Raw genomic sequence first — 24,409 nt, forward strand, 5'->3', positions numbered from 1 at the left:
ATTTGTCACTATCTCATTGGTAGCTTCTTGGGCATTGATATTCAGCTATGCATTGATGTCGTCAGTATCTAATTTGCCTCCAAGTACAGATCTGGTGTTTATTAGATCATGGCATTGAAAGTATTGTAGCCCACATCTCTCTTCTCACTTTCAAATATTTCTTCTTCAATGAAGCCTTTGAAATCTCCATGTCTTCACTGTTGGTTTCTCAGTATGGTGACGAGATTTGGCCACAAACTGGGGCTTGACTGCTATTTTATAATGGTTTTGTGTACTTCTTTGCTTTTGCGCTGCATTTCTTCTTCTTCAGATGCCATGTTTTACAGTGTTACATGGCTCTCCAACTTTCCTGGTCCTTGACAGCGGCCTTACTTTTGGTGTTGTTCTCGAATCTTATACCTGTTCTGCTTTTTAAACTGTTGGTGCATTTCCTCCTTTGTCTTCTTGCTCTGCTACGCTCAATTCTACGAGTCACTACCTGATTTTCTAGTTTCTCTCTCCTAAGTACGTGCCCAAAGAATTGTAGCTGTCTCTTGGCGATCATCTACAAAAGTTCTTCCTGTGTGCCTGCTTTCCTTAAAACTTCCTCCTTAATTGTGTGTGTGTTGTCTGACTAATCCTCATGAAATGTCTCAGAAGCCACATATCTGCTTCCTTTAGTTTATCTTCCATTGTCTTGCCTACATTCCGACTGTGGCAGCCACAGGGTAACGTTGACCAGATGCAGCAATTAGTGGTCTCACCCTGCTTTGCACAGAGATGTTCTTGTCCCTACATTCGTGAAGGTGTTCATTGCGTTCCTTATTCCTGCGCATCACAATGGCTGGATCGACAACGCGGGGAGAAGAAAATTGGAATCGAAGAAAGGAATTCGAGGCGATTTTACTGCCACGAATTGGACGACTTCCGGCTCAGGGCTGACCTTTGGCCCGGTGACGCGGCCAGAAAGTGGTCTATACGCGCCGCTGGCGGCGGGGGCGGGGAACCTCGCTCTCCCATTGGTCGAGAGGGGAGGGGGCGGGCCAGAGTTCCTCGCGCGTGCCCCCGGAAGTTGAGGGGAGGGGCCTGTGGTCAGCGCGAGAGGCGGCGCGGAGCCTGAAGAGAAGCCGGAGACCGAGCGAGAAGGAAAACCCCCTCCCGCCTCCGACCGACCGCCCCTGAGGAAGCGGCGGCTCCGACTCGGACCCGCCACCGGCAGCATGGGAGTTCCGGCCTTTTTCCGCTGGCTGAGCCGCAAGTATCCGTCCATCGTGGTGCACTGCGTGGAGGAGAAGGTGCGTGATGGCCGAGGCCTGGTGTGTGTGACTAGGCCTGAAGCCTCCCTCACTTCCCCCCTGTCTCTTGGCCCCTTGTGTGGTTCCCTGTCCCTCCGCCCCACATGTGGGAGAGGATCGACCTGAGACCCGGGGGAGGGGAGGGGGTTTGCACTTAGATTATTTGGATTATTTATTTACTTACTTTAAGTAAACAGCAATCGGGTCACGTGATATAGCGGAAGCCGGTGCCCACTTTGATCTCAGTTCGGAACCTTTTATTAATATTGAATCTCCGTTTGGCGGAGCTGAGATGTAGAAACCAGTTTGACTTTGGTTTTTTTTGCATCAGTGTTTCGACCGCGCTTCAGTTCCCCCTCCCCCACCCCTCCCCCCATCCCCACCCCTCCCCCCCATCCCCCCCCATCCCCACCCCTCCCCCCATCCCCCCCCATCCCCACCCCCTCCCCCCCATTCCAACCCCTCCCCCCCCATTCCAAACCCCCACCCCCCCCATCCCAACCCCCACCCCCCCATCCCAACCCCCACCCCCCCCATCCCAACCCCCCCTCCCCCCATCCCAACCCCCCCTCCCCCCATCCCAACCCCCTCCCCCCCATCCCCACCCCTCCCCCCCATCCCCACCCCCACCCCCCCCATCCCAACCCCCACCCCCCCCATCCCAACCCCCACCCCCCCCATCCCAAACCCCCCCTCCCCCATCCCAACCCCCACCCCCCCCATCCCAACCCCCACCCCCCCCATCCCAACCCCCACCCCCCCCATCCCAACCCCCACCCCCCCATCCCAACCCTCACCCCCCCATCCCAACCCCCCCCTCCCCCCATCCCAACCCCCCCCTCCCCCCATCCCAACCCCCTCCCCCCCCATCCCAACCCCCTCCCCCCCCATCCCAACCCCCTCCCCCCCCCTCATCCCATAACTCCCCCTCTCTCTCTCTCTCTCTCTCTCTCTCTCCCCCCCCCCCCCCCTCCCTGGACTGACTGTTCTTTGCAGCTGGGAGGTTAAGATGGGGCTGAGAGTCCCATTCGGTACAGGGGCGACATAACTGATGCTGCTGGGATCAGGCAGCAATCCGTGTATGTGTGCGTCAGAGAGAAACAGCGGTGAACGTTTCAGGCCGATCCATGAACTGGAGGGGGGGAGGGGGGGGAGTAACAGGGTTTCGAATAAGGACAGAAGCGGGGAGGAGAGGAAAAATGAACAGTGATAGGGTGGGACGGCAAGAGAGATTTATTGGTAAAAGGGATGATCTTGCCAGGGAAAAAGGAGATGGTAATAGGTTAAGTGAAGAAATGAAAGATCAGTCCAGAGGAGGTGTAAATGGGAATAGCAGAATTCTCAACAGCTGCTGTTCAAAAAAATGGGACGGAGATTATGACCTGAAATTGTTGAACTTCGTGTTGTTTGGAGAGCTGCAAAATGCCTAATTGAAAGACGAGGTCCTGTTCCTCCAGCTTATGCTGAACTTCTAGAATCATTGAATCATATCTGATCAGAGCATAGCACAGAGACCATTCAGCCTGTCATTTCCATGCCTCTTTGCAGGAGTAACTCAGCTGGTCCCACTCCCCTGCTCTTTCCCCTTAACTTGACATTTTTTTTTCAGATGCTTATCCAATTCCCTTCTGAAAGCTATGATTGAATCACCTATGAAAACAGGACCCTGTATCTCTTTTTAACCACTTTTTCAACCTGCCCTGCAACTTTCAACAATTTGTGCGCATGTACCCCCAGGTGCCTCTCTTCCTGCAGCCGCTTCTGAATTGTATCCTTTAGTTATTGTTGCCCTTCCTCACTCTACTAAATGTTCACTTCACTCTTTTCTGCATTAATTTTCAACTACCACTTGTCCTGTTGTTCTACCAGCCTGTCTATGTCATCTTGAAGCCACAGTTCACACAATTCTTCCAAATTTTGGCATTGGCAAATTTTGAAATTGTGCCTTGTACATCCAGGTATAAATTATTAATATAGATCAAAAAAAGCAATGGTCCCAGTACTGACCCCTACGGAACCCCACTATGTATTTTTCTCCATTTTGTGTTCTGTCTTTCCTCTCACTCAGACAAATTTGTATCCATGCTGCCACTGTCCTTTTTACCCATGGGCTACAACTTTGCTGGTAAGCCTATTATATGACACTTCTATCAAATGCCTTTGAAAGTCTTTGTACATCACATCAGCCACATTACCCACATTAACCCTCTCTCACTTCATTAAAAAACTCAGTCAAGTTAAACAGGATTTGTCTTTTACAAATTCATGCTGACTTTCTTTAATTAATCTGCACATGCCCAAGTGATAACCGCAAAGCGGCTACTCAATCTGCATTTGGCCTCCCCAGTGCAGAGGAGACATCATTATCTTGTTTTCTGAAGTCCACCCCGTATCATTGTCATTAAGACCTGGTGACAAGGCTGGTGCTGTTGGTTGGTGAACCTACAGAGGCTGATGTCAACTCTACATCTTCCCCAGAATGTGACCCCACCACTGAGCCATCATTTTCAAGACTGTCACTGATCTTATCTCATCTGGAGATCTTGCATCCACAGCCACTATACAAATTTGAAAGAAATTCAAGTAATTCACTTTTTTTACTTTGAAAGAGCATTTCGGTTCTTGGGCAATGGGAAGGGAGGAGATAAAAGGATTGTTGCCTCAACTCCTTTATTTGGAGGGAAGTGGAAGGTGATACTGGAGGTGAATGAGGAGTGGGCCAGTGTGTCGCAGAGGGAATGGTCACTTCAGAATGCTGAAAGTGGACATGGGGAGCGGTGGGGTCAGGCTAGTTATGTTTGGTGGTGACATAACGCTGGAGGTGGCAAAATGGCGAAGGGAGATCTGTTAAACATGGAGGCTGGAGCAGTGAAAGGTGATGACAAGGGAACTTCATTGTGGTTCTCACCAGGGAGGGAAAGTGGTGAGAGCAGATGTGCAGAAAATGGAACAGACATTTTTGAGGGCCCTGTCAACTGTGGTAGGGGGAAATCCTCAGTTGCAGAAAATGTACTTGTTTGAAGCACTGGTATCAGAATGGGTTAGATGGAGAATGTAAGAAAGTGTAATGAGAGTTGTTCCAGGAAGGAGGATGGGAGGCAGTGGACTTGCGGTACTCTGTTCTCTGAAGTCCAACCCTTATAATTGTCATTACAACCTGGTGACAAAGATGGTGATGTTGTTTGGTAAACCTAGCAGAAGTTTATCTACCTTCCCCCAAACCGTGACCCCACCACTGAACACGGAGCCATCATTTCCGAACTGTCACTGATCTCATCTCATCTGGAGATCTTGCACCCAAAGCCTTCAATTTTACAATTCCCCAAGCCATCACGGATCTCTTTTATCTCCTTCCCAAGACCCAGAAACAGATTGCCCTGTTGGACCCATCTTTTTAGCCTGTTTTTGCCCACAAACCTGATTTATTTCCATCTCAACTTTTCTTTTCTCTACTTGTCCAATTTCTTCCCAGATGCATATTCGACTCTTCCAATGTCCTCTGCCACTTTAGCAGTTTCCAGTTGTCTTACCCAAAATGCCCCCACACCTTCCATCCCACCGAACGGAATGAATGGATCATCCCTTTTCATCACCACCAATCGCATCTTTCTGACCCCTCCCCTTTCAGCATTCCAAAGCCACTGTTCCCTCTGTGACCCCCTGGTACACTGCTCGATCACCCAGTAACAACCTCTCCCCTTTTCATGCAAGTGTAGGAGATGCAATACCTGCCCTTTCTCACCGTCCAAGGTCCCAAACAGCCCATGGAAGCTTGAACTTCTTTCAACTTAGTATACTATATTCGAGGCTCATGATGTGATCTAGTTTACATTGGGGGAGACCAATCACAGATTGGGTAACTGTTTTATGGAACACTTTGTGTGACCTGAGCTTCTAGTCATCTGTCACTTTGATTCTCCGCCCTTGTCTGAAGTCTCTGTCCCCTACCTCCCACATTGTTCAATGAAGCTCAGGGTAAGCTTGAGGAGCCATATCATTTGATTTGGTATCTTACAGCCGGCAGATTTAAAAGCTGAGATCTTTCTTTCAGATGGCAGCCTTTGATTCTGCAATTCCTATTTACACCTCCTATAGGCCCACTCTTTTGTTTCTTTATTTGGGTCATTCACATCTCCTTTTGCCTTGCCGCATCATCCGTTTTCTGCTTTATTCTCTCCTGCCTTCTACCCAATAACAGAACTTTCCTTTTGTTCTCTTTCCCACATCCATCCCCGCCTCCCCAGCTTCTCTCGCTATTTACTTAAAATCTGCTACATCTTTAACATTTTCCAGTTCTGATGAAAGATCATTGACCTGAAATGTTAACTGTTTCTTTCTCTCTCTCTGCAGCTGCTGCCTGACCGGCTGAGTGTTTCCAGCATTTTCTCTGTTTGTTTAAATTATTTGATATCATGTTGTGGTGCAGCCTTATCGTGGTGGGTTTTGTGCTCTACCCTGCCCCTTCAGTTTTACTGCAGAGGTCTGTGGGCTCACATTAGAACTATGGAGGATTTATTTTTATTCAAAGTATGTTTAAATATTCCACCATATGGGAACTTGGCATCAGTGTACTCAGTTGGTAGGCAGTGAATCCCAGTCTTCAGTATAACTTAGGTGGGGTTAACTGGACTTGGAACTTTGCATCCATTGACCTGATTACTAACACAGATGAGACCTGATTATGAACACAGAAGAGAAGTTAAGATAAATTTCTTTAAGTGGCAAACTATTGGAGCAGGGAATGCATTGCCATATGAAATGATTGTGACAGAGTTCTTTGCAACTTTCATAGGAAAGTTAGGTAAATATTTTAGTCCCATACCAATATAAGACATATCTATTATGTGGGTGAATCATATAATTATAGATGCAGCATTTGTTGGGAGGTTCATGTGGTTTAATAGGCTAATTGATTTGGAACACTTAAGTCAGACAAATGTTAAGTGCATTTTGAATTCAAGTTTGTAGAAAATTGTTCTATCGATAGAACAATCTATGTACATAGTTTTGGTCATTGTTTGTATTTATTAACTGAGAAAATTACTTTTTGAATAGTTATAACTAATGTTCCGTCTAAGCTGTGTGACTATGCAGCAACCCAAAAGTTTGTGGGGGAGCTGTGCCCATGTCAGCCCTATTAAGTTAACACATGTGCGTAGCCATGCAAAAAAATTTAGAGTTTGCACACACTTTTTTTGTAGCATACAGGCAACTGGCTTGAGGGCAATTAGGTTGTAACTTAACTTTTAATATTTCCTGTTTAATTGCAAATAATTTTTTTGGCTTCATAACAATTAAAGGATTTCAAAATAATTTTGTACATGAAGCATTTCAAGACGTGATAAGCCGGTATGCTTGTGTTACCTTGCAGCAGTAACTCTAGACTAACATCATTGAGAAAATAGCCTGGTAATTAATATTGGTTCACAAGACTGTAGCAACAAATTTAATTGAAAGTTATTTGCTAGAAAACTAATGACGAGTCAATGGAAAAATCCATGTAATTAAGGATGATGCATCTTCATACATGCCTGTGTCAGTGGGACCTCTTCATTAGAATGCTGGTTGAATTTTAATGTTAGAGAACCAATCGGCCAGTTTGCTGTTATCCAAGACATTAGAAGATTGTTTTGGTAGATTGAACTATATAGAAGCTTAGCAGCAATCCCCAATGTGCATGTTATGACGTGACAGATGATGTGTGCCAAGCAGATCAAATCCACGAGGAAACTTGAACACGCGGTCACAACTGTTTGGAATTTGTATTTTATTTCGAGATGCGCGCCCTGAATTCAGAAGTAATAAGACTACCACAACTTCAGAGGTTTTTAGAAAACTAAATTAAACATTTATTAACAAAAGAGAAGATTTCAAGCATATACATAGGTCTACAAATTACGACTATAATAATTCCTAAAACCCCTAATTAATCTGGCTTCCAGTTACACCCCCATTGAGGTAACAGCAAAAAAACAAACATTTAAACGGACCCAGGCAAAGCAACAGGATACCCTGGACAGTGATATTGAAAGTGAATTTTCTTGGCTTCAGTTCCTGTGGACAGCAACTTGATGCACAGAGGAAGGAGGCTTTTCACATGTGTGTTGGATCTTAGAATGCCTTCTCCTTTGACACATAACCTTATCTCCTTTATACATGTTTTTCCCTTTTTAATGCAAATTCCATTGTTTGACATGCCTTTGGAACTTTACCTTTCTCATAATATAAATCTTTTCATAGTGTTCATATTATCAGTAACCGTTGGGAAAAATAAACACACTTTGGCTTAGCTTCTTCTGGCTAGGTGTAACATCTTACCATCTCTTTGAAATTCAAACTACTCTAATTTATCTAAAAATGCAAATTTTTCTTACCTCACATTCCAAAACTTCAGCCATGTTTACGTATTTAGCATTTCAAATCTAGCTTCTTGTTGATGACTCAAAGCCTCCAGACCAGCTGTCTCCAATTCAATTAAATCCCACACACACACACAGACATTATCCAAACTCTACCATTAACCGACTTTTACAATAAATCAGATTATTAGTGATTCATTATATTTTCATGACAGTTCCCTCAAATCAACATCTCGAAAACAAATTATCCGGTCATGTTTCAGATTGCTGTTTTTGGGACTGTTGAACTGTATTTGCCTGCCACATTTCTTGCAATTCAACAGTACAAAAGAACTTCAAAAGCTGTTTTGGGACGTCTTGAGGTTGTGAAAAGCACTATATGAATGCAAGCTCTTTGAACCACCACTCATTTTATGAATGCAGAGCAATTACACAGTTTAGATTTAAAAGGACTCTCGCTCATTTTATTTTACATGGCAGTGGATCTCTTGTAAAACTTGGATCCTATAACTTGTGAACAGCAGTGTGGGAGATGTACTGACCCTTCCTAGAGTTTAAAAGAATGAAAGGTGATCGCTTTGAAATGGAAAATTATTAATGGACTTGACAAAATAGATACTGGGAGAATGTTTCCTCTGTTTGAGGAGTCAAGAACTAAAGGTCACAGTTGCAGAATAAGGTGTGGCCATTTCGGCATTCCTTCATTCCAAAGGTTGTGAACCTTTGAATTCTATATCGCAGAAAGCCGTGGATGCTCAACAGTTGATTATATTCAAGTCAGATATCAGATTTTCGGATCCTAAGAGAATCGAGGGATATTGAGATAGCGCTTTAAGCTATAACAGATACAAGATCAACCACGGTCTTGGAGAATGATGGGACTGACTGACACAGTCATGTTCCTATTACATTATTTTAGACTTAATGGTGGGAAAATTTATTCCACTTCATTAGCCATTCAACCTCTCGAGAATATTTTGCTTTTCAGTTAGATTATTGATCTGTATCTTAACTGCACCAATCCCTGACTCGTCTTCCATAACAAATCTGTCAATTCCAGTTTTGAAATTTTTAACTCATTTAGCTCCAGTTTTTTGAGGGAGAGTGTTCCAGAATTCCACTACCCTTTGTGTGCAGAAGTGTTTTGTGATATCGCCCCTGAATAGCCCAACTCAAATCTTAAGGTTATATTTCCTTGTTCTGGACTCCCTCGCCAGAGGAATTACATTCTATCAACCCTAGCAAATCCTTTGGTATGCTTCTATTAGATCACCCACTAATCTTCCAGTACTCAAGGGAATACAAGCCTTGCCCATACTACTTTTCTCATAATTCAATTCTGTTGCCGCCAGTATCCATTCTGATGATTCTGAGCTGCACCCATCCCCACTCCACCCCCACCCCCTTCCCAAACCGTCATTCCCCACCGCCAAGGCTGCGATATTCTTCCTGATATCTACCTGCCAAGTTCAAATGGTGTGCAGATACTTTGTGGAGATAGCCTGTCTTCTTTGGCCGAGTTGCACTTGGTTGCCTTTGCACCGACGCTATTCTACATCATTTGTGTTAACGTGCAGTTTCTTTCCTGTGTTAATTTTTAGGGGATCGCTATGAGAGGATTCATTAACAGAACTTTTATGTATTGTGACTTTTTTGTACCCTATGCAGGCAAAAGAAGTCAATGGAGTTAAAGCTCCTGTGGATGGCAGCAAACCTAATCCAAATGAAGTGGAATTTGACAATCTGTATTTGGACATGAACGGCATTATTCATCCGTGCACACATCCTGAAAACAAGTAATATTTCTCTTGGAATAGCTCTTATGTCCCTGCGTCAATTGGGACGAAATTCTGATTCTTGTTTTGAATGTACCTTGCAGACCAGCTCCCAAGAATGAGGATGAAATGATGGTGGCCATATTTGAATATATTGATCGATTGTTTAACATCGTTAGACCCAGGCGCCTACTCTATATGGCAATAGATGGAGTTGTAAGTACCTATTTTTCCTGGTTCAAGAGGCTGGTTGCATGAGGTTTTAGGGTCATGTAGCATTGTCTGAAATATTGGTATGCTTCTTAACTTTTGTCACCAGAATTATCCCTTTTACACGTTTAACCTATTTCAATGAATCTGTGCCTGTTAAGTACAGATTTAAAGATCCCGCTTGTTGCAGTATTAACTTATTAAACAACAAGTTCCAACTTATTATCTTGTCTTTTTGCAATATGTAACATGTTCTGTTTGTAGTGAGTGACACCATTTGAATTTGGAAATAAGATAGGGAGGCTTGCATTTTATAACAAAGTTTTAGCATGTAAATTGCAGTTTGCTGACTGTGCTAAAATTGATATTTTGTATATGTGTTGTTTTGTGTTGTCAGTGTTTGATTGTGTTTTAATGTGTAGTATTTTTATACACTTTAAAGGTTGTTAGATGAGCAATTAGTGTTTAAAAGGCCTTTGGAGTATATTATGTCATGACTCACTGGGGATAGTGCGCTGTAATATCAAGCCCCACTGTTCCCTGAGCCACGACAAATGTGAAAAAGTTTGATCAAACCTCTAGGTTGCCCCAATTCTACCTAACTGTTTAATTTAGGTTAACAGAATACGAGCACCAGGTTTTTAAACTTAATAAGTAAATAACTGTTATTGAACAAACTGTCATTAACCAGTGGCAAAAGAAATAAATATGAACTGCTAATTTCCAACTCTATAACCTAAACTCTACTACTTCTTAAATCCCTAAAACATACATACAAGAAACACGGATTTTAAGGGTGGGATAAAACAGTTCAGTAGCATCAATTCCAGAATACAGGATTCAGTGGGTTGATTTTGATGTCTTCCAAATTCCTTTCAGTTCTTGTTGATGACAGGAGGAGGTCTTCCAGCACTCTCAGTATTTAGTTCACTGGTTGAGCACTTGCCATTCAATGTTTCTAACAGTGATTTTCCCCATTGCCTCTTGACAGGGGTTTTCAGAGGGAGCAGGTTATAGAGATATGAGAAAAAAAAGCCAGCTAGCTATTATTCTGGAATTACTGGAATCTTCCACACACAGGAGAAAGAGGTTTTAGGTCTTGTTCCTTTCAGGCTAGGAGCTATCCTGCTGCACTGCCCTCACACAAACCCTGGTCACCTGGTCAGGATCCAATTAAAATGTCATTGCCAGGCAGCTCCCTTGGTCCAGGACTCCTTCCTGGCACCATCCTGTCTTTCATGGCATGTTCTTTTCCAGGATGCAACATTGTTTATATCGCTCACCCTGTTACAGTGGACATGTCTTTCAAACTGCAGCCATTGTAATTTTAATCCACAGCTGAACAGAAAATAAAAAGACATGTTCTTTACAACAGTCCAACAGAAATAAAAAGATATGTTCCTTACAGTTAGCCTATTCCTAATACGGGTGCATTTGAGTTCATTTGATATGTTTTCTTTTGCTACCAAGAATCTATCTTTTTGTGTTGCAAGAAATATTTTAGAATATACTGGAGAACTGGTAGTAAACATATTTTTATAGAGATAGACAGTCCACAAAAATAATTATTGTTAAATTGTAGCGCGGGGTGGTAAGTGATGATTTAGACAGAATTTTAAATTTTGGCAAGCACTCATTTCCTACTCCAGTGAAATGTTTATTGCTTAGGATTATAGTAGATTAATTGTCCTGTTAACTAAAATGTACACCTAGTAATGTAACAGAAGCGTTGTGGATTTGCAGCTTCCATTAAAATACAGATCAATATACTTCATGAAAAATAACAAACTGAATTTCACAGATTTTTGTTCAATACAGCACAGCAATACCAAATAAGAGTCTAAAACAAGTGAACATTTAATTCATATATTTTATTAGACCATGTATCACAATGGAAATGTATCAATTGCAAAAAAAACTGGCAAATATCAAGAGATCATAAGTGATCAAAGCATTTTCACAAGTTTTAAGCAGCATAGTGGCTTTTGTGAACTTCATTGGGCTTCTCGGTTAATTCACTTTTTAAGTGGAATATCCCACACACTTCATGTTCAGTCATAAAAACAATCCTCCAATGCTATAAATTTAAGAAATGTGAGCATGGAGTACTAATTTACCAGACAGTAAACTCTTAAGTGTCAGTTTTACTTTTGTTAGTAATCTCCCATCACACAGGCATTGATGGTAGAGGCTGATGTTTGCTGAGGCATTGGTGTTTTTCCGACCTGTTTAATGATTTGAGCACAAAACGCAGGAGTCAAAAAATATTTTGATCCTACTTACCTTAGCAGCACCATTCCCTTTCAAGTTGTTGACTATGTCTGAAAATTAAATTTATAATATGCATCAAATAATCTGCAAAGAAAAATTGAGTGATTAGAATTTATTTTTGGAGTAATTAATATTCATGATAGCCAAAAATACAAGCCAATGCTCATAAGTAAAGAGAACACAGAGCAACAGTTTGAATATTGTTGAAAAGAGAGACATGTTGCCTAAGCTTTTTGCCTTGCACTCATCAGGACAAATGCAAGAATGCTAAATTTGAAACGATCACAGCAATTTATACCACAGGAGAAAAGGGTGCAGATTGGTTGGCAGGTTGACTGATTGGCCAAAGCATTGTTATGGAGAAATCACCGGGGAGTTATAGATGCCCCAAGCTTCTGGGTAATTCAAAAAAGGCATAACGTTTGAACATATTCCTTTTATTTGAGGAGAACTGGCCCCTGCGTATAGATCAATGTTGCTTCTATCAACTGTAAATGAACCATGTTATGAATTTGACTGATTATCTTAAATTGGTTGTTTGTGTAGCTATAAGCGCACTCAGGATTGTACAAGTGCTGCCCAATCGCGGAATTACATCTAACAGTAGACATTTTATTTTGGTTTATGCAAACATGAGTTGGCTGAGTACAGTCTATACTCTGCCTATTGCGAACAACCGGTGTGATCCCAGGTATGTAGGCTGTACGTCCCAGCGATTGGCTGATCAAATCAAATAGCATATCCTTTTGGTTGTTGGTAATAAGCAGAGTACAGGCCATACTCCACCAGTTCATGCTTGCAAAACCCAAAACAAAACGTCTACTGTTAGATGCGATTCTGTGAATGGGAAGCTCATGCTGAACAATCCTGAGTGCACTAATAGCAATACTAGCAACCAATTTAAGATAATCAATTGAGCTTGTAATGTATCTCATTTACGCTTCCTATAAGCGACATTCATGAATGTGCAGAGACCTGCTCTCTGCAAACAAAAGGAATGCGTTCAAGCTTTGCGCATTTTTTGAATAGCTAGGAGCTTGGGGACCCTATGGTTCCCTGTTGTTTTCTCCATGGCAACACCTCAACTAATTGGAGTCTACTTGCCAACCAATCAGCATCCTTTTCTTTTGTGGTATAAATTGTTGTGATCATTTGAAATTTGGCATTCTTGCGTTTGTCCTGGTGAGTGCAAGCCAAAAAGCTTCAGTAACATCTCTCTTTTCAGCAATATTCAAGTTCTGTACTACCAAGTGACAATTAATATAAATATTCTAATACTTGTCCACAGCTGCATATTGAGAGTGGTAGAATTGAACAGAGTTTAAATCAAAAGCGTATAACTGACAAGCATACTGATTATTCTAGGCTCCTCGTGCCAAAATGAACCAGCAACGATCTAGACGGTTTCGTGCATCCAAGGAAGGAATAGAGTTGGTTGAAGAGAAGAAACAAATGAGAGAAGAAGTGCTTTCTAAAGGTACAGTATATTTGTGTCATGGCATTTATTTCTCTTCCCTTTTTCCTGATTCATCATATTGTTGGAAGCAACAGTTGATCAACCTCTACTCTTGCTAATTCGTATGTGCCAAACTTCTGACTGAACATCAAATAATATAAACTAAGTTTAATGTGATTTCAGTGGTATTTAAAGGAATGAACACAAAGATTATCTTTGAGCAGATTCTGTGCTTATTCTCCACTCTTGCGTGAAACTGACATTCCCATTTTGCAGGCGGATATCTGCCTGCAGATGAAGTAAAAGAGCGGTTTGACAGTAACTGCATTACTCCAGTAAGTATTAATTATTTGAGAATGGACATGCAAAATTCCATTCTATGTTGTGTTTGCTACGGGTTACAAGATTTTAGTATTGAGTTGCTCCTTTTGATTTATTCAAGGGAACAGAATTCATGGATAACCTTGCACAATGCCTTAGGTACTATGTTGCTGATCGGTTAAACAGTGACCCCGGCTGGAAAGACTTAACTGTAAGTATAGGCTTATTTTAAACTTTAATAGCATTTACAATGTTGAGTGAGGGAAAGCCATTTGGCCTGTTTCATTTGTTTTGTCAAGCTGGTCGCATATCTGGATATTATTTTATGATATTTCTGTTGTATTTTGCATTGTTGTGCTCCCTGCTGAGTTAGACGTGAATCTTTCTCCTTTGAATTCTTCAACTGTTGAAACACCTACTCCACTAGGTGCCAGACTGTTCCATAAATCCAAAGTAAGCATGAATGTACTAATCCTTGCACTCAGCCTTTGGTTGAATCATGTCCTCTGACTCTTCCGAGCCTTATTTTGTATAAAATGCTCCATTCATCACAAAAATAGAGATCATCTTCCCTCTTCCTGTCAATAATTTTTGTCTATTGAAAATAAAGTTGGCGTGCTCGATTTTCTTTTTATCAACAAAATGTGGGCTGTAACAGAAATTATTTTCAAGAGTTTAAGCAAAAAAAATGCCAAGGAAAGGGGCTCTTGCAACACAGCCTTTACATGCAGGTCACAAAGCAGCTAGGAACTTAACGGGCTGAAAGATCTCATGTCAGCAATTCCAGTTAAAAAGACGGGAATGAAAACAAAATATTGCAAACATTGGAAATCTGAAAACAGAAAATGCTTGAAATACCCAGCAGGCCTGGAAGCATCTGTGAAGAGAGAATTGGTGTTTTAGGCTGGTGAGCTTTTGTCAGAAATGGAAACAGAGATACCAGAATGTTTAAGCAAGGAGAGAGAGCAAAAGCGAAGGTCTGTGATGTGGTGGAAGGCGTGAGAGATTACATGATTTTGCAGCATGTTTTTAACCCTCAGGCAAATGTGAATACTGTAATTTATGCTGACCTTTCCATAACCTATCATGATAAAAAGCTCCTTGAGAGGTCTTGTAGCCTTGAGATAAAAAGTTAGTGAACTTAGTCATTATCATGGGTAACCTGTTGGTCCCATTTGTGACCTAAAGAAATTTTTAGTACTGATATATAAGATTCAGGACAATTTTAGGTCACATAATCCAGTGATCTGAATTTAAATGTAAGATGAATGATTAATAAATTTGGAGATAATACAAAAATTGATGGTGAGGAAGAAAGCTATGGACTGCAGGTAAATACCAATGGAGTGGTCAGGTGATCAGATGAGTGACAAATGGAATTTGATCTGGCAAATTGAGGTGAGGTGGTGCAATTGGGGAGGGCAGCAAGGACCGGAATATGGAACAGGTAGGATCTTGAGAAGGAACAGAGGTGCTTTGGAGTGCACGCCCACAGATCCCTGAAATAGCTGCAGAGGGTAGGCAAAGTGGTTAAGGAGGCACATGAGATACTTTCCTTTATTTACCAAGGTGTACAGTATAAGAGCAGGAAGTTACACTCGCACTGTATAGAACGTGAGTTGGACCGTAGCTAGGGTACTACAGTTAAGGTCACTGTATTACAAGAAAGATGCGATCTCATTCGAGAGGGTACAGCGGAGATTTGCAAGGATGTTTCAAGGGATGGAGAATTTTAACAATGAGCAAAGATCAGATAGGCTGGGGGTTGTTTTCTTTGGAGTAGAGGAAACTGAAGGGAGATTTAATTGGAGCGTATAAAATTGACATGCCTACATAGATTGGATAGGAAGGACTTATTTCCATTACCAGAACAGTCAATAACCAGAGGGCATAGATTTAAAATAATTGGTAGAAGGATTAGGGAGCTCCTCATCCTGTTGTTACTGTGTTTTTTGTAACTCATGTTCCAGTTTGAGGCCCCAGGTGCCCACCCCACTCCAGTCAAGGCAGCTCAACCTCGCACTCTAACACCCAGATTAACCCTCCCTCATTTTGTCCAAACCAAACACCTAAAATATACCAACACAATAATTTATTTTCCAAAACAGCAAATAGTCTAATCACAGATTCTCCAGGAGCAAGTGACTACTTCTGATGAAGTCAGTTTCACCTTTGTAGTAGGAGTTTTGTTCTCAGTAGGTTAACTAGATTGTACTTTCTATCAGCTGCTGCTTCCTTCCTAAAAATATAACCCGGAATCAGAATCACATTTATACTGTGTCTCTTTACTGATTTACACATTTTTAAACAATTAGAATTATTTTAAAGTGGGCTGGTACTATATGTTTGTGACCCAGTTAGTTTTTCAAAATGGTGGCACCGGGTTCTTTTTCTATACATAGTTTGTAGGTTTCAAAACACTGTTATAACAATTGTTGCTGCTACTATGCAGTGTCAGAATGAAAACATGTGCCACATGCTCGATATTATATCATAAGGGAATTATAATAAAGAATTTGCATCTATAAAGTAAAGAATCTTCTGTGGATTGGTAATCTTTATCATGCCATCAAAATTAGGTTCTGCCACGATATCATAATTGAAATGCTTTTTAAAAAATTTACCAGGTTATTTTGTCAGATGCAAGTGTTCCTGGTGAGGGTGAGCACAAGATCATGGATTACATAAGACGACAACGAGGTATGTGTGGTTAAGTTTGGGCAAGATTTGAGGGGAATATTGGCAGCAGTCTTTTATTAAATGTTAATCTTCACTTTGCAGCTCAGCCAAACCACGACCCAAACACTCATCATTGTTTGTGCGGGGCTGATGGTGAGTAGTTATCTTATTGTCTTCATTCTGTTAACTGTGCAGCTCTAATGGAAAGCAGCTTTCACTGTCATGTATCCTGTTAAGAATTGCCTTTGCTTTTTAAGAATCTCGACTGCAATTATGATTGTATATAAATGCCTCTTTTCTGGTGCTAAACTTATTTTCTTGCAACAGCTGATCTTATCATGTTGGGATTGGCAACTCACGAACCAAACTTCACTATAATCAGGGAAGAGTTCAAGCCCAACCAGCCTAGGCCATGTGCACTTTGTGGTCAGGTTGGCCATGAAATCAAAGAATGCCTGGGTTTGCCAAGAGAAAAACAAGGAGAGGTACAGTAACAAAAGTCTGTAAAGTTTTGCTGTCAACATCATTGTCAATTACATTCACCAATATGAAAATAACTGGAAGTTAATATCACTGCAGATATTTTAAGTATGAGATTTCCTTAATTGATCAAATCAGGAAAGATTTGAGATGTAAGCAACTGTGCAATATGAAGATTAGAACAGTTTAGTACTTTATAGCTTGCATGTTGAAGGATTGTTTAGAACAAAGTTTTTGTTGCTTATAGCTCTGTTCGTAAGTGCAAATCAGACAGTGGCAATGGTCTCGGTTGTTCTCATCTGCTGCAGATCTCCAAGACTTGGCTCGAAACTAATATTTTAGAAATATTTCATCTTAAACTCTGAACTTTGGGCTTCATAAAGAAAAGACTTCACTTGAATGTTTAAGATTAAAACACCCATATGACACACCTTACGTGATTTCTCTTAATTTCTTCCTACACCTCTTCCCAATAGAGCCTAGTTTTACAACTACAGAAAAGACAGTACTTCTTACCTTGAAAATGCTTTATTTTTAGATGTTATCAATTTGAAAGCCACACGCACATGACCCCTCCATTCCCCCAAAATAATCCAATTAAAGGGTGCTTGATAAGCAAAAGTTTTTCAGCATATCAATTTTATTAAACCTGAATCCTGTAATCAACAACGAGCTATATTTTTGAAGCAAATCACTTCAACTATTATTCATTGCAGCATTGCCAGATTTCCCTACTTAAATTGCTGCTGCTCTCTGGGCATCATTTCCTACTTATCGCACTCCTGTTTGCTTTCCCCGCTACAGAAAATGCTGACTCAACACAAACCATTTTTGTAAACTAAGTGCTACCAAAAATATTTTGAGCACATTGCACAATACTGCTGTAGTTATCCAGTTAGTGGTTCACAACTGTCTTAAGAGCAGCATTTACAGAAAAGAAATAAAGAAAAGCTACATTTGGCCCTTTTGCTTGCTACTATTATGCTAATGAGAATGGGATAGCTCTTCTGCAGTCTTTATCTTCTGTTAAGCTTTATTTTCCACACCTATGCTGCTTTTCAAAAACATTCATGCTACTGCAGTTATAGTAACATTGTTCTGTTGCTGTTGCTCCAGAGAAACAATTCTTTGGCATATTGTTTGCATTATTAACTTCCTGCTACACAGATCACAGAAATATAAAGCAAAAACAACATGCATTTATGCATCATCCTTAACATAATAGTGCCCTCAAAACATCTTGCAATGCTTAGATTTGTATGGCGAGATTAGGACAGATAACCAAAAGCTTGGTCAAAGAGGTAGGCTTTAAGAAGTGCGATGGACAGGTTTAGGAAGGTGCTCCAGAGCTTGGGGCTAAGGCAGCTGAAAACACAGGAGCCAGTGGTGGAGAGAAGAAAAACCATGAACGTGTAAGAGGGCATGTATGTGACAACAACGTTTTACTGCTGCAAAATGGAGATTTTCCACCGAGTACAATAAATTTTAACAGTAGCCAGAAATATGGCCTTAGTTAGAAAACAGTTGGGTTAAAATCAGTGGGAATCAAACTTATGTTTTTGGTTTTTTTCCTTCAGTTCGACCAAATGGCAAGTAATTCTCCAATTGGCTCAGAAGTGGAATTCATATTTATCCGATTAGCTGTCTTGCGTGAGGTAGGTTGATCTCAAAATATTTATCCTGATAAGATGTTTGTTTGCTGTGTAGTTCAACTAAAGATGTTTTTGTAACATTTTAACCAGTACTTGGAAAGAGAATTAACTATGGCAAGCCTGCCCTTCACATTCGATTTTGAGAGGAGCGTCGATGACTGGGTTTTTATGTGTTTTTTTGTGGGAAATGATTTCCTGCCGCATCTGCCATCGCTGGAAATTAGGTATGCCAATTCAATTAATTATGACAGTATCTTCTGACTTTTGTTTTCGTGTTGAGTTTGATTTCTTGAAGGAAGATATATTATCAAGATTGCCAATACTTTTTTTTAAAGTTTCTGTATGGTTTTCACTTGAAATTTAAATTGAAAAAACAAATTTAAAGTTTCATTATTTACTTCCTTAAAAATGAAACAATTGTGGAACAATCTTGATCTAGTTTATTCAGATTTTGGTTGGGTATGTTGTAGGGTGTCTAAAGCCTGGTCATACCTTAGCGTTTCTTGGGGGGTCGGTTGCTGATCGCAGTAGAGAGGAGAGGCAGCAGTTGACAGAAAGGAGGTCGAAGGCTTCGTTGCTGGGCTGGGGGCAGGACTCTTTCTTCTCCTAGCCTATAAGGATTAGTCTTAAAAAAAAAACACATACCTACTGCAGCTTCTAGTGTTCCCCTCCGTTTTGCTTCTGGGTTTCAAAGAGCCTCACAAGACTCATTTGGCAGATGTTAAATTGAAACGGGCTGTCAACTACATGGCAGGACCCTGATTTAAACATACCCATTAACAAAGTGTCCTGTCCCTTGAAGGTATGAAAGCCGCGACCCCCACCCCCCTCACAATGCACAGCTGTAAAAAGTGCACCCGCTGGGTTGGGAATACGTTTCCTGGCTTATTTTTAACTCGACCCTTGCCTGTCCTTGGGGGAGGTTGGCAGGGTGAGGGGATGTAGTGGTGGAGCAAGGTGAAGTTAATAGCGAGGGCAGTGAATAATATTTTTAAAAACTTCATTTGAGAAAAAACTTCCTATTGTGCTTTCAACATTGCATAATGAAAAAGAAATTTCATGGTGATTCAAATTTATTTTTAATTGTTTGCAGTTTGTTGATATTGCATAAATCAGAAGACACTGGACTTTTTTTATGTCTGTGCAAGCCAAATTCCGTGTGAGGAATGCACACTGTTATACTGTGTTTCCACATACTACGTACAGTTCAGTATTTTGTGGGCCAGGTTGTCTTACAAAAAGTTTGACTATATTGTTCAATGCAAGCAATTCTGCAAAATTGTTTCGTGAATTAAAAACTGGTGACTAAAATATTGATCTTTAGCACCTCGTTCTTGAAGCTGAATTAGGTACTGTGTCTGTTTCTCAGGGAGGGTGCGATTGATCGACTGGTTGGCATTTACAAGAATGTGGTGCACAAGACTGGGGTAAGTAAAGTGCATAGTATTGACAACCTTTGCAATTTTTTGAATTTTGTTTTTGCAATGAAATGCAAAGTTTTTGTTTCTTTTAGGGTTACCTTACAGAGAATGGTTTTGTCAAGTTAGAGCGAGTGCAAATGATTATGGCTGCAGTCGGAGAAGCTGAGGATAACATCTTTAAGAAGAGAAGAGATGATGACGTAGGCTGCCTCTGGTTTTGCAACTTACAGTATATTTTAACGATATGCCTCTTATAGCTTTATCTGTTTATGGTAAAAGTTACATTTGATCAACTATTTCAGATAAGTTATTTTGATTTTATCATTTTGGCATAAAATTGCCACGTAAATATTCATTTTTCAATAGTAACCATTCAAAAATAAAAGCGCACACAAGGTTGTTGAAGCCTGTATGAAATAATAAATTGTTTATTGAGTGGGGGTTGTTATTTTAACGTTGCTTTCACAGTTTACTGCCTACTTAGTTTCACATTACTAAACTGGTGGAGTGTAAAAAGCTTGTCAAGGCTTGAACTGACTCCGAAGTTTATTTGAGACTACTACCTCCAGGGAGTCTTTCTCCTCTTTGCTTCCAGCGCTGGACCGAGGCTTGTATTTATGCTTTAACTACAATATTGGAGCCAAGCTGCAAGCAATGCTCCGCACTATTGTTATAGTCATAGTGTGAATGAGCCCTTATGGAAGCTACAGTAAATAGCTGCTTTTAAATGATCTGTTAAACATGCATGTAATATAATTGGCATTTACTTTTATAGGTGTCGTTCAGAAAAAGACAAAAGGGAAAAAATAAAAGGATGAAAGTAAGTTATTCCCTAATTCTGTTAGAGATGAATCTCAACAGTTGGAGTATCCAGTATTCTGTTAGTTTGAAAGTGAGCATTTAAAAAATAGAGTAACTTTCAATCAAGTCTATCTAACTGGTAATGAGATAACTGCTGTTTTTTTGATCAAATGAACGAAAATCCATGACCTTGAATTTCTTTTGACAGATGTTTCATTTCATACAAGAGGGAAAGTGTGAGTGGCACTTAACATGCCATACCTGCACTTTCTAATGCCGAGCCATGTTCTATTTCTGCCTTTATTAGGCTGGTATCCAGAACAAGTCTCACATTTTTATCAAATGTTGGTATTTGAATTGGCCTACAAAAGAAAATGCACAGATCAGAAGGTCATTGCTAAATACATATCTATAGTGCACATCTGTTGCCGGCTGTGTTGTTTGTTTCTGCTTTTTACTTCTATTGAAGTTTTGATACCTTGGCTGTTTCAAATCATATATTTCCTTGATAGTACGAGAGAGAAGTTGGGATTTATGTAAAACACGAAGTTAATCATGACTTTAAGAGTTGAATTTTATGTGATCCTGAAATTGACTGCATGTGAAGCCCCAACATTGCCACTGTCTCATAAATCTTTGATCCAAATATCTTGAAAAGCAATTTCTCTAGTGATGTCACTTAATTTATTTGGACTACTTTCCCGTTGTCACTGGGGATAATGCGCTGCAATATCAAGTCCCACTGCTCCCTGAGCCGTGACAGATGTGAAAAAGTTTGATCAACCCGCCTAATTGTTTCATTTAGGTTAACAGAATCCGAGCACCAGGTTTGTAAACTTAATAAGTAAATAACTCTTTATTGAACAAATTGTCTTTAACCAGTGGCAAAAGAAAGAAATATGAACTGCTAACTTGTAACACTATGACCTAAACTCTACCCCTTCTCAAATCACTATACACACACACATAAGACATACAAAAACATGGATTTTAAGGGTGAGATAAAACAGTTCAATAGCATCAATCCAGAGTACAGGATTCGATGGGCTGACTTTGATCGATGTCTTCCAAATTCCTTTCAGTTCTTTGTTGATGACACGAGGTGGCCTTCTAGCACTTTCAGTCTTTAGTTCACTGGTTGAGCACTTGCCTTTCAATGTCTCTAACAGTGATTTTTCCCTTTTCCTCTTGACAGGGGTTTTCAGAGAGAGAGCAGGTTATAGAAATATGAGGGGGAAAAAGCCAGCTAGCTATTATTGTAGAATTACTGGAATTTTGCACAAGAGAAAGGTTTTAGGTCTTTTTCCTTTCAGACTAGGAGCCATTGTGCTGTACTGCCCTCACGCAAACCCTTGTCACCTGGTCAGGAGCCAATTAAAACATTGTTGCTGGGTAATTCCCTATTAAACCAGACTCCTCCTCGGCACCATCCTGTCTTTCATGGCACACTTTGTTCCAGGATAGCAACATTGTATATATCCCTCACACTCACTGTTCCAGTAGACATGTCCCTTACCCTGCAGCCATTGTAATTTTAATACACAATCCAACAGAAATAAAAAGATATGTTCTTTACACCGTAGAAAATAAACTAAGAATCAATGAAAAGTTCTGAAGAAGTCATACGGACTCGAAACGTTAACTCTGACATTCTCTCCACAGATGCTGTCAGACCTGCTGAGTTTTTCAAGCAATTTTTGTTTTTGTTTAAGAACCAATGAAGCTAAGTAATATCCACCTTTCCCTCTCCCCACTCTCCAGTATTATTACTCACCTTGATGACAAAATCGTGGAGGGAAAGTACAGCTAGTATTTTCACTGGGTGTTTTATTCAGAATAATGAGGAAGTTAACATGCAGGAACCTGTCAGCAGATGAACTGCCTTTTTTTTTTGTTTTCCAAGCAGGATCAGGATTCCCAACCGAACTTTTATACCATGTTTGTTTGAGACTGGAATTATTTGTGACGTTAATTTGATCTTTCACATTACTGAGTGTTAGAAAATATCAAAGCATTAGATTTGAAAAGATTTTAAAAAGCAGTTTGAAGAAATGAAGAGCAAATTATACTAGTTTTTGTTCAAGTAAAGTATTTTAGTATCTGTATAAATTTGCTGGAACATCTAGAAATTTTCCGTAGATTTCAGTTTCATTTTATTTGAATTAAAGTTGAAAATGGAGGCCCTGGCACAATTTTGCTTCCTAAAAGTTTACTGACCCAGTTCGTCCACTCGGTCTGTCCACCTACGAACATAAGAAATAGGAGTGGGAGTAAACCGTGTGGCCCCTCAAGCCTGCTTTTCCATTCAATGTGATCATGACTGATCTGCCTCAACTCCACTTTACCTCCTGTTCCACATATTCCTCGATTCCCTTAAAGACCAGCCTTATTTAAGTCCCAGTTTTAAATATGCTCAACAGTGGAGCATTACAACCCTTTTGGGTGGGCAAGTACAAAGATTCACAACCCTCTGAGTGAAGAAATTTCTCTTAATTTTAGTCCTAAATGGTCGACCCCTTATCCTGAGATTTTGCCCCCGTGTTGTAGATTCTCAAGCCAGCAGAAACAACCTTTGTGTCAATCTGTCAAGCCCCTTTAGAACCCTATGTTTCAATAAATTCACCCCTCATTCTTCTAAACTCCAGAGAATATAGGCCTAATTTACTCAGCCTCTCATGGTAGCAAACCCTCTCATCCCAGAAACCAATTTAGTGAATCTTTACTGCACTGCCTCCAAGGCAAGTGTGTCTTAGATATAGGGAGCAAAACTTCTCACTGGACTCCAAGTGTGGTTTCATTAGAGCCCTATACAATTGTATTAAGAATTCCTTTTCTTGTACTCCAATCACCTTGCGATAAAGCCAAAATTCCATTTGCCTTCCTAATTGCTTGCTGTACCTGCATGCTAATTTTGATTACAGCTTGAGTACATCCAGGTCTCTCCAAACTACAACATTTAATGGTTTCACGCCTTTTAAAAATATCCTGCTTTTCTATCCTTACTGCTAAAGTGAATAACCTCTCACTTTTCCACTTTATATTCCATCTACCACCTTGTTGCTCACACACATAACCTGTTTATATCTCCTTACAGCCTCCTTGTATCCTTCTCACAGCTTGCATTCTCACCAGGCTTTATATTTTCATCAAACTTGGAAAGATTATTCTCGTTCTCTTGATCTAAGTCATTAATATAGATTACAAATAACTGAGGCCCCATACTGATCCTTGTGTCATTCCATTAATCACAGCCAACTTGAAAATGCCATATTTAACCCTATTCTTTGCTTCCTGTCCTTTAACCAATCCGCCATCCATGATAATGTATTATCCCCAACTGCATGAGCCCTTATCTTAGTCATTAACGTTTTATGTGGTACCTTATTGAATGTTTTTTTTTGGAAATCCAAGTATAGTATATCTACTTACTCCCCTTTATCTACCCTCCCAGTTACGACCTCAAAAAACTCTAATAAATTTGTCAAACGCTATTTCCTTTTGTAAAACCATGGTGACTGATCATAATATGTTTCTAAGTGCATTTTTAAGACTTCTTTAATAATGTTTCAACATTTTCTCCACGACTGAAGTCAGGCTGACTACCCTGTAGTTCCTGCTTTCTCTCCTTACTTGAATAGTGGTGTTATATGTGCTAACTTCCAATCTGCCAGGACCGGTGTAGAATCTAAGCAATTTTGAAAAATCACAAC

The 24,409-nt window shown here is 40.4% G+C and overlaps 1 protein-coding gene across 1 annotated transcript in view; it reads left to right on the forward strand.

Moving 5' to 3' along the window:
- The first annotated feature begins 1,044 nt into the window (after positions 1–1,044).
- xrn2 (5'-3' exoribonuclease 2) overlaps positions 1,045–24,409 on the forward strand; it is an 86,530-nt gene continuing 63,165 nt past the window's right edge. The window contains exons 1-14 of the mRNA XM_078556387.1: positions 1,045–1,274; positions 9,302–9,429; positions 9,513–9,624; positions 13,255–13,366; positions 13,622–13,680; positions 13,788–13,877; positions 16,294–16,366; positions 16,448–16,498; positions 16,673–16,830; positions 18,403–18,480; positions 18,568–18,701; positions 19,847–19,904; positions 19,991–20,098; positions 20,674–20,718. Coding sequence (XP_078412513.1) covers positions 1,200–1,274; positions 9,302–9,429; positions 9,513–9,624; positions 13,255–13,366; positions 13,622–13,680; positions 13,788–13,877; positions 16,294–16,366; positions 16,448–16,498; positions 16,673–16,830; positions 18,403–18,480; positions 18,568–18,701; positions 19,847–19,904; positions 19,991–20,098; positions 20,674–20,718 — 1,281 coding nt within the window. The 5' untranslated portion in view covers positions 1,045–1,199. The remainder of the gene's footprint in view (positions 1,275–9,301; positions 9,430–9,512; positions 9,625–13,254; positions 13,367–13,621; positions 13,681–13,787; positions 13,878–16,293; positions 16,367–16,447; positions 16,499–16,672; positions 16,831–18,402; positions 18,481–18,567; positions 18,702–19,846; positions 19,905–19,990; positions 20,099–20,673; positions 20,719–24,409) is intronic.

The sequence above is a fragment of the Cetorhinus maximus genome, chromosome 14 (assembly GCF_964194155.1).
Source record: "Cetorhinus maximus chromosome 14, sCetMax3.hap1.1, whole genome shotgun sequence".
NCBI classification, from domain to species: Eukaryota; Metazoa; Chordata; class Chondrichthyes; order Lamniformes; family Cetorhinidae; genus Cetorhinus; species Cetorhinus maximus.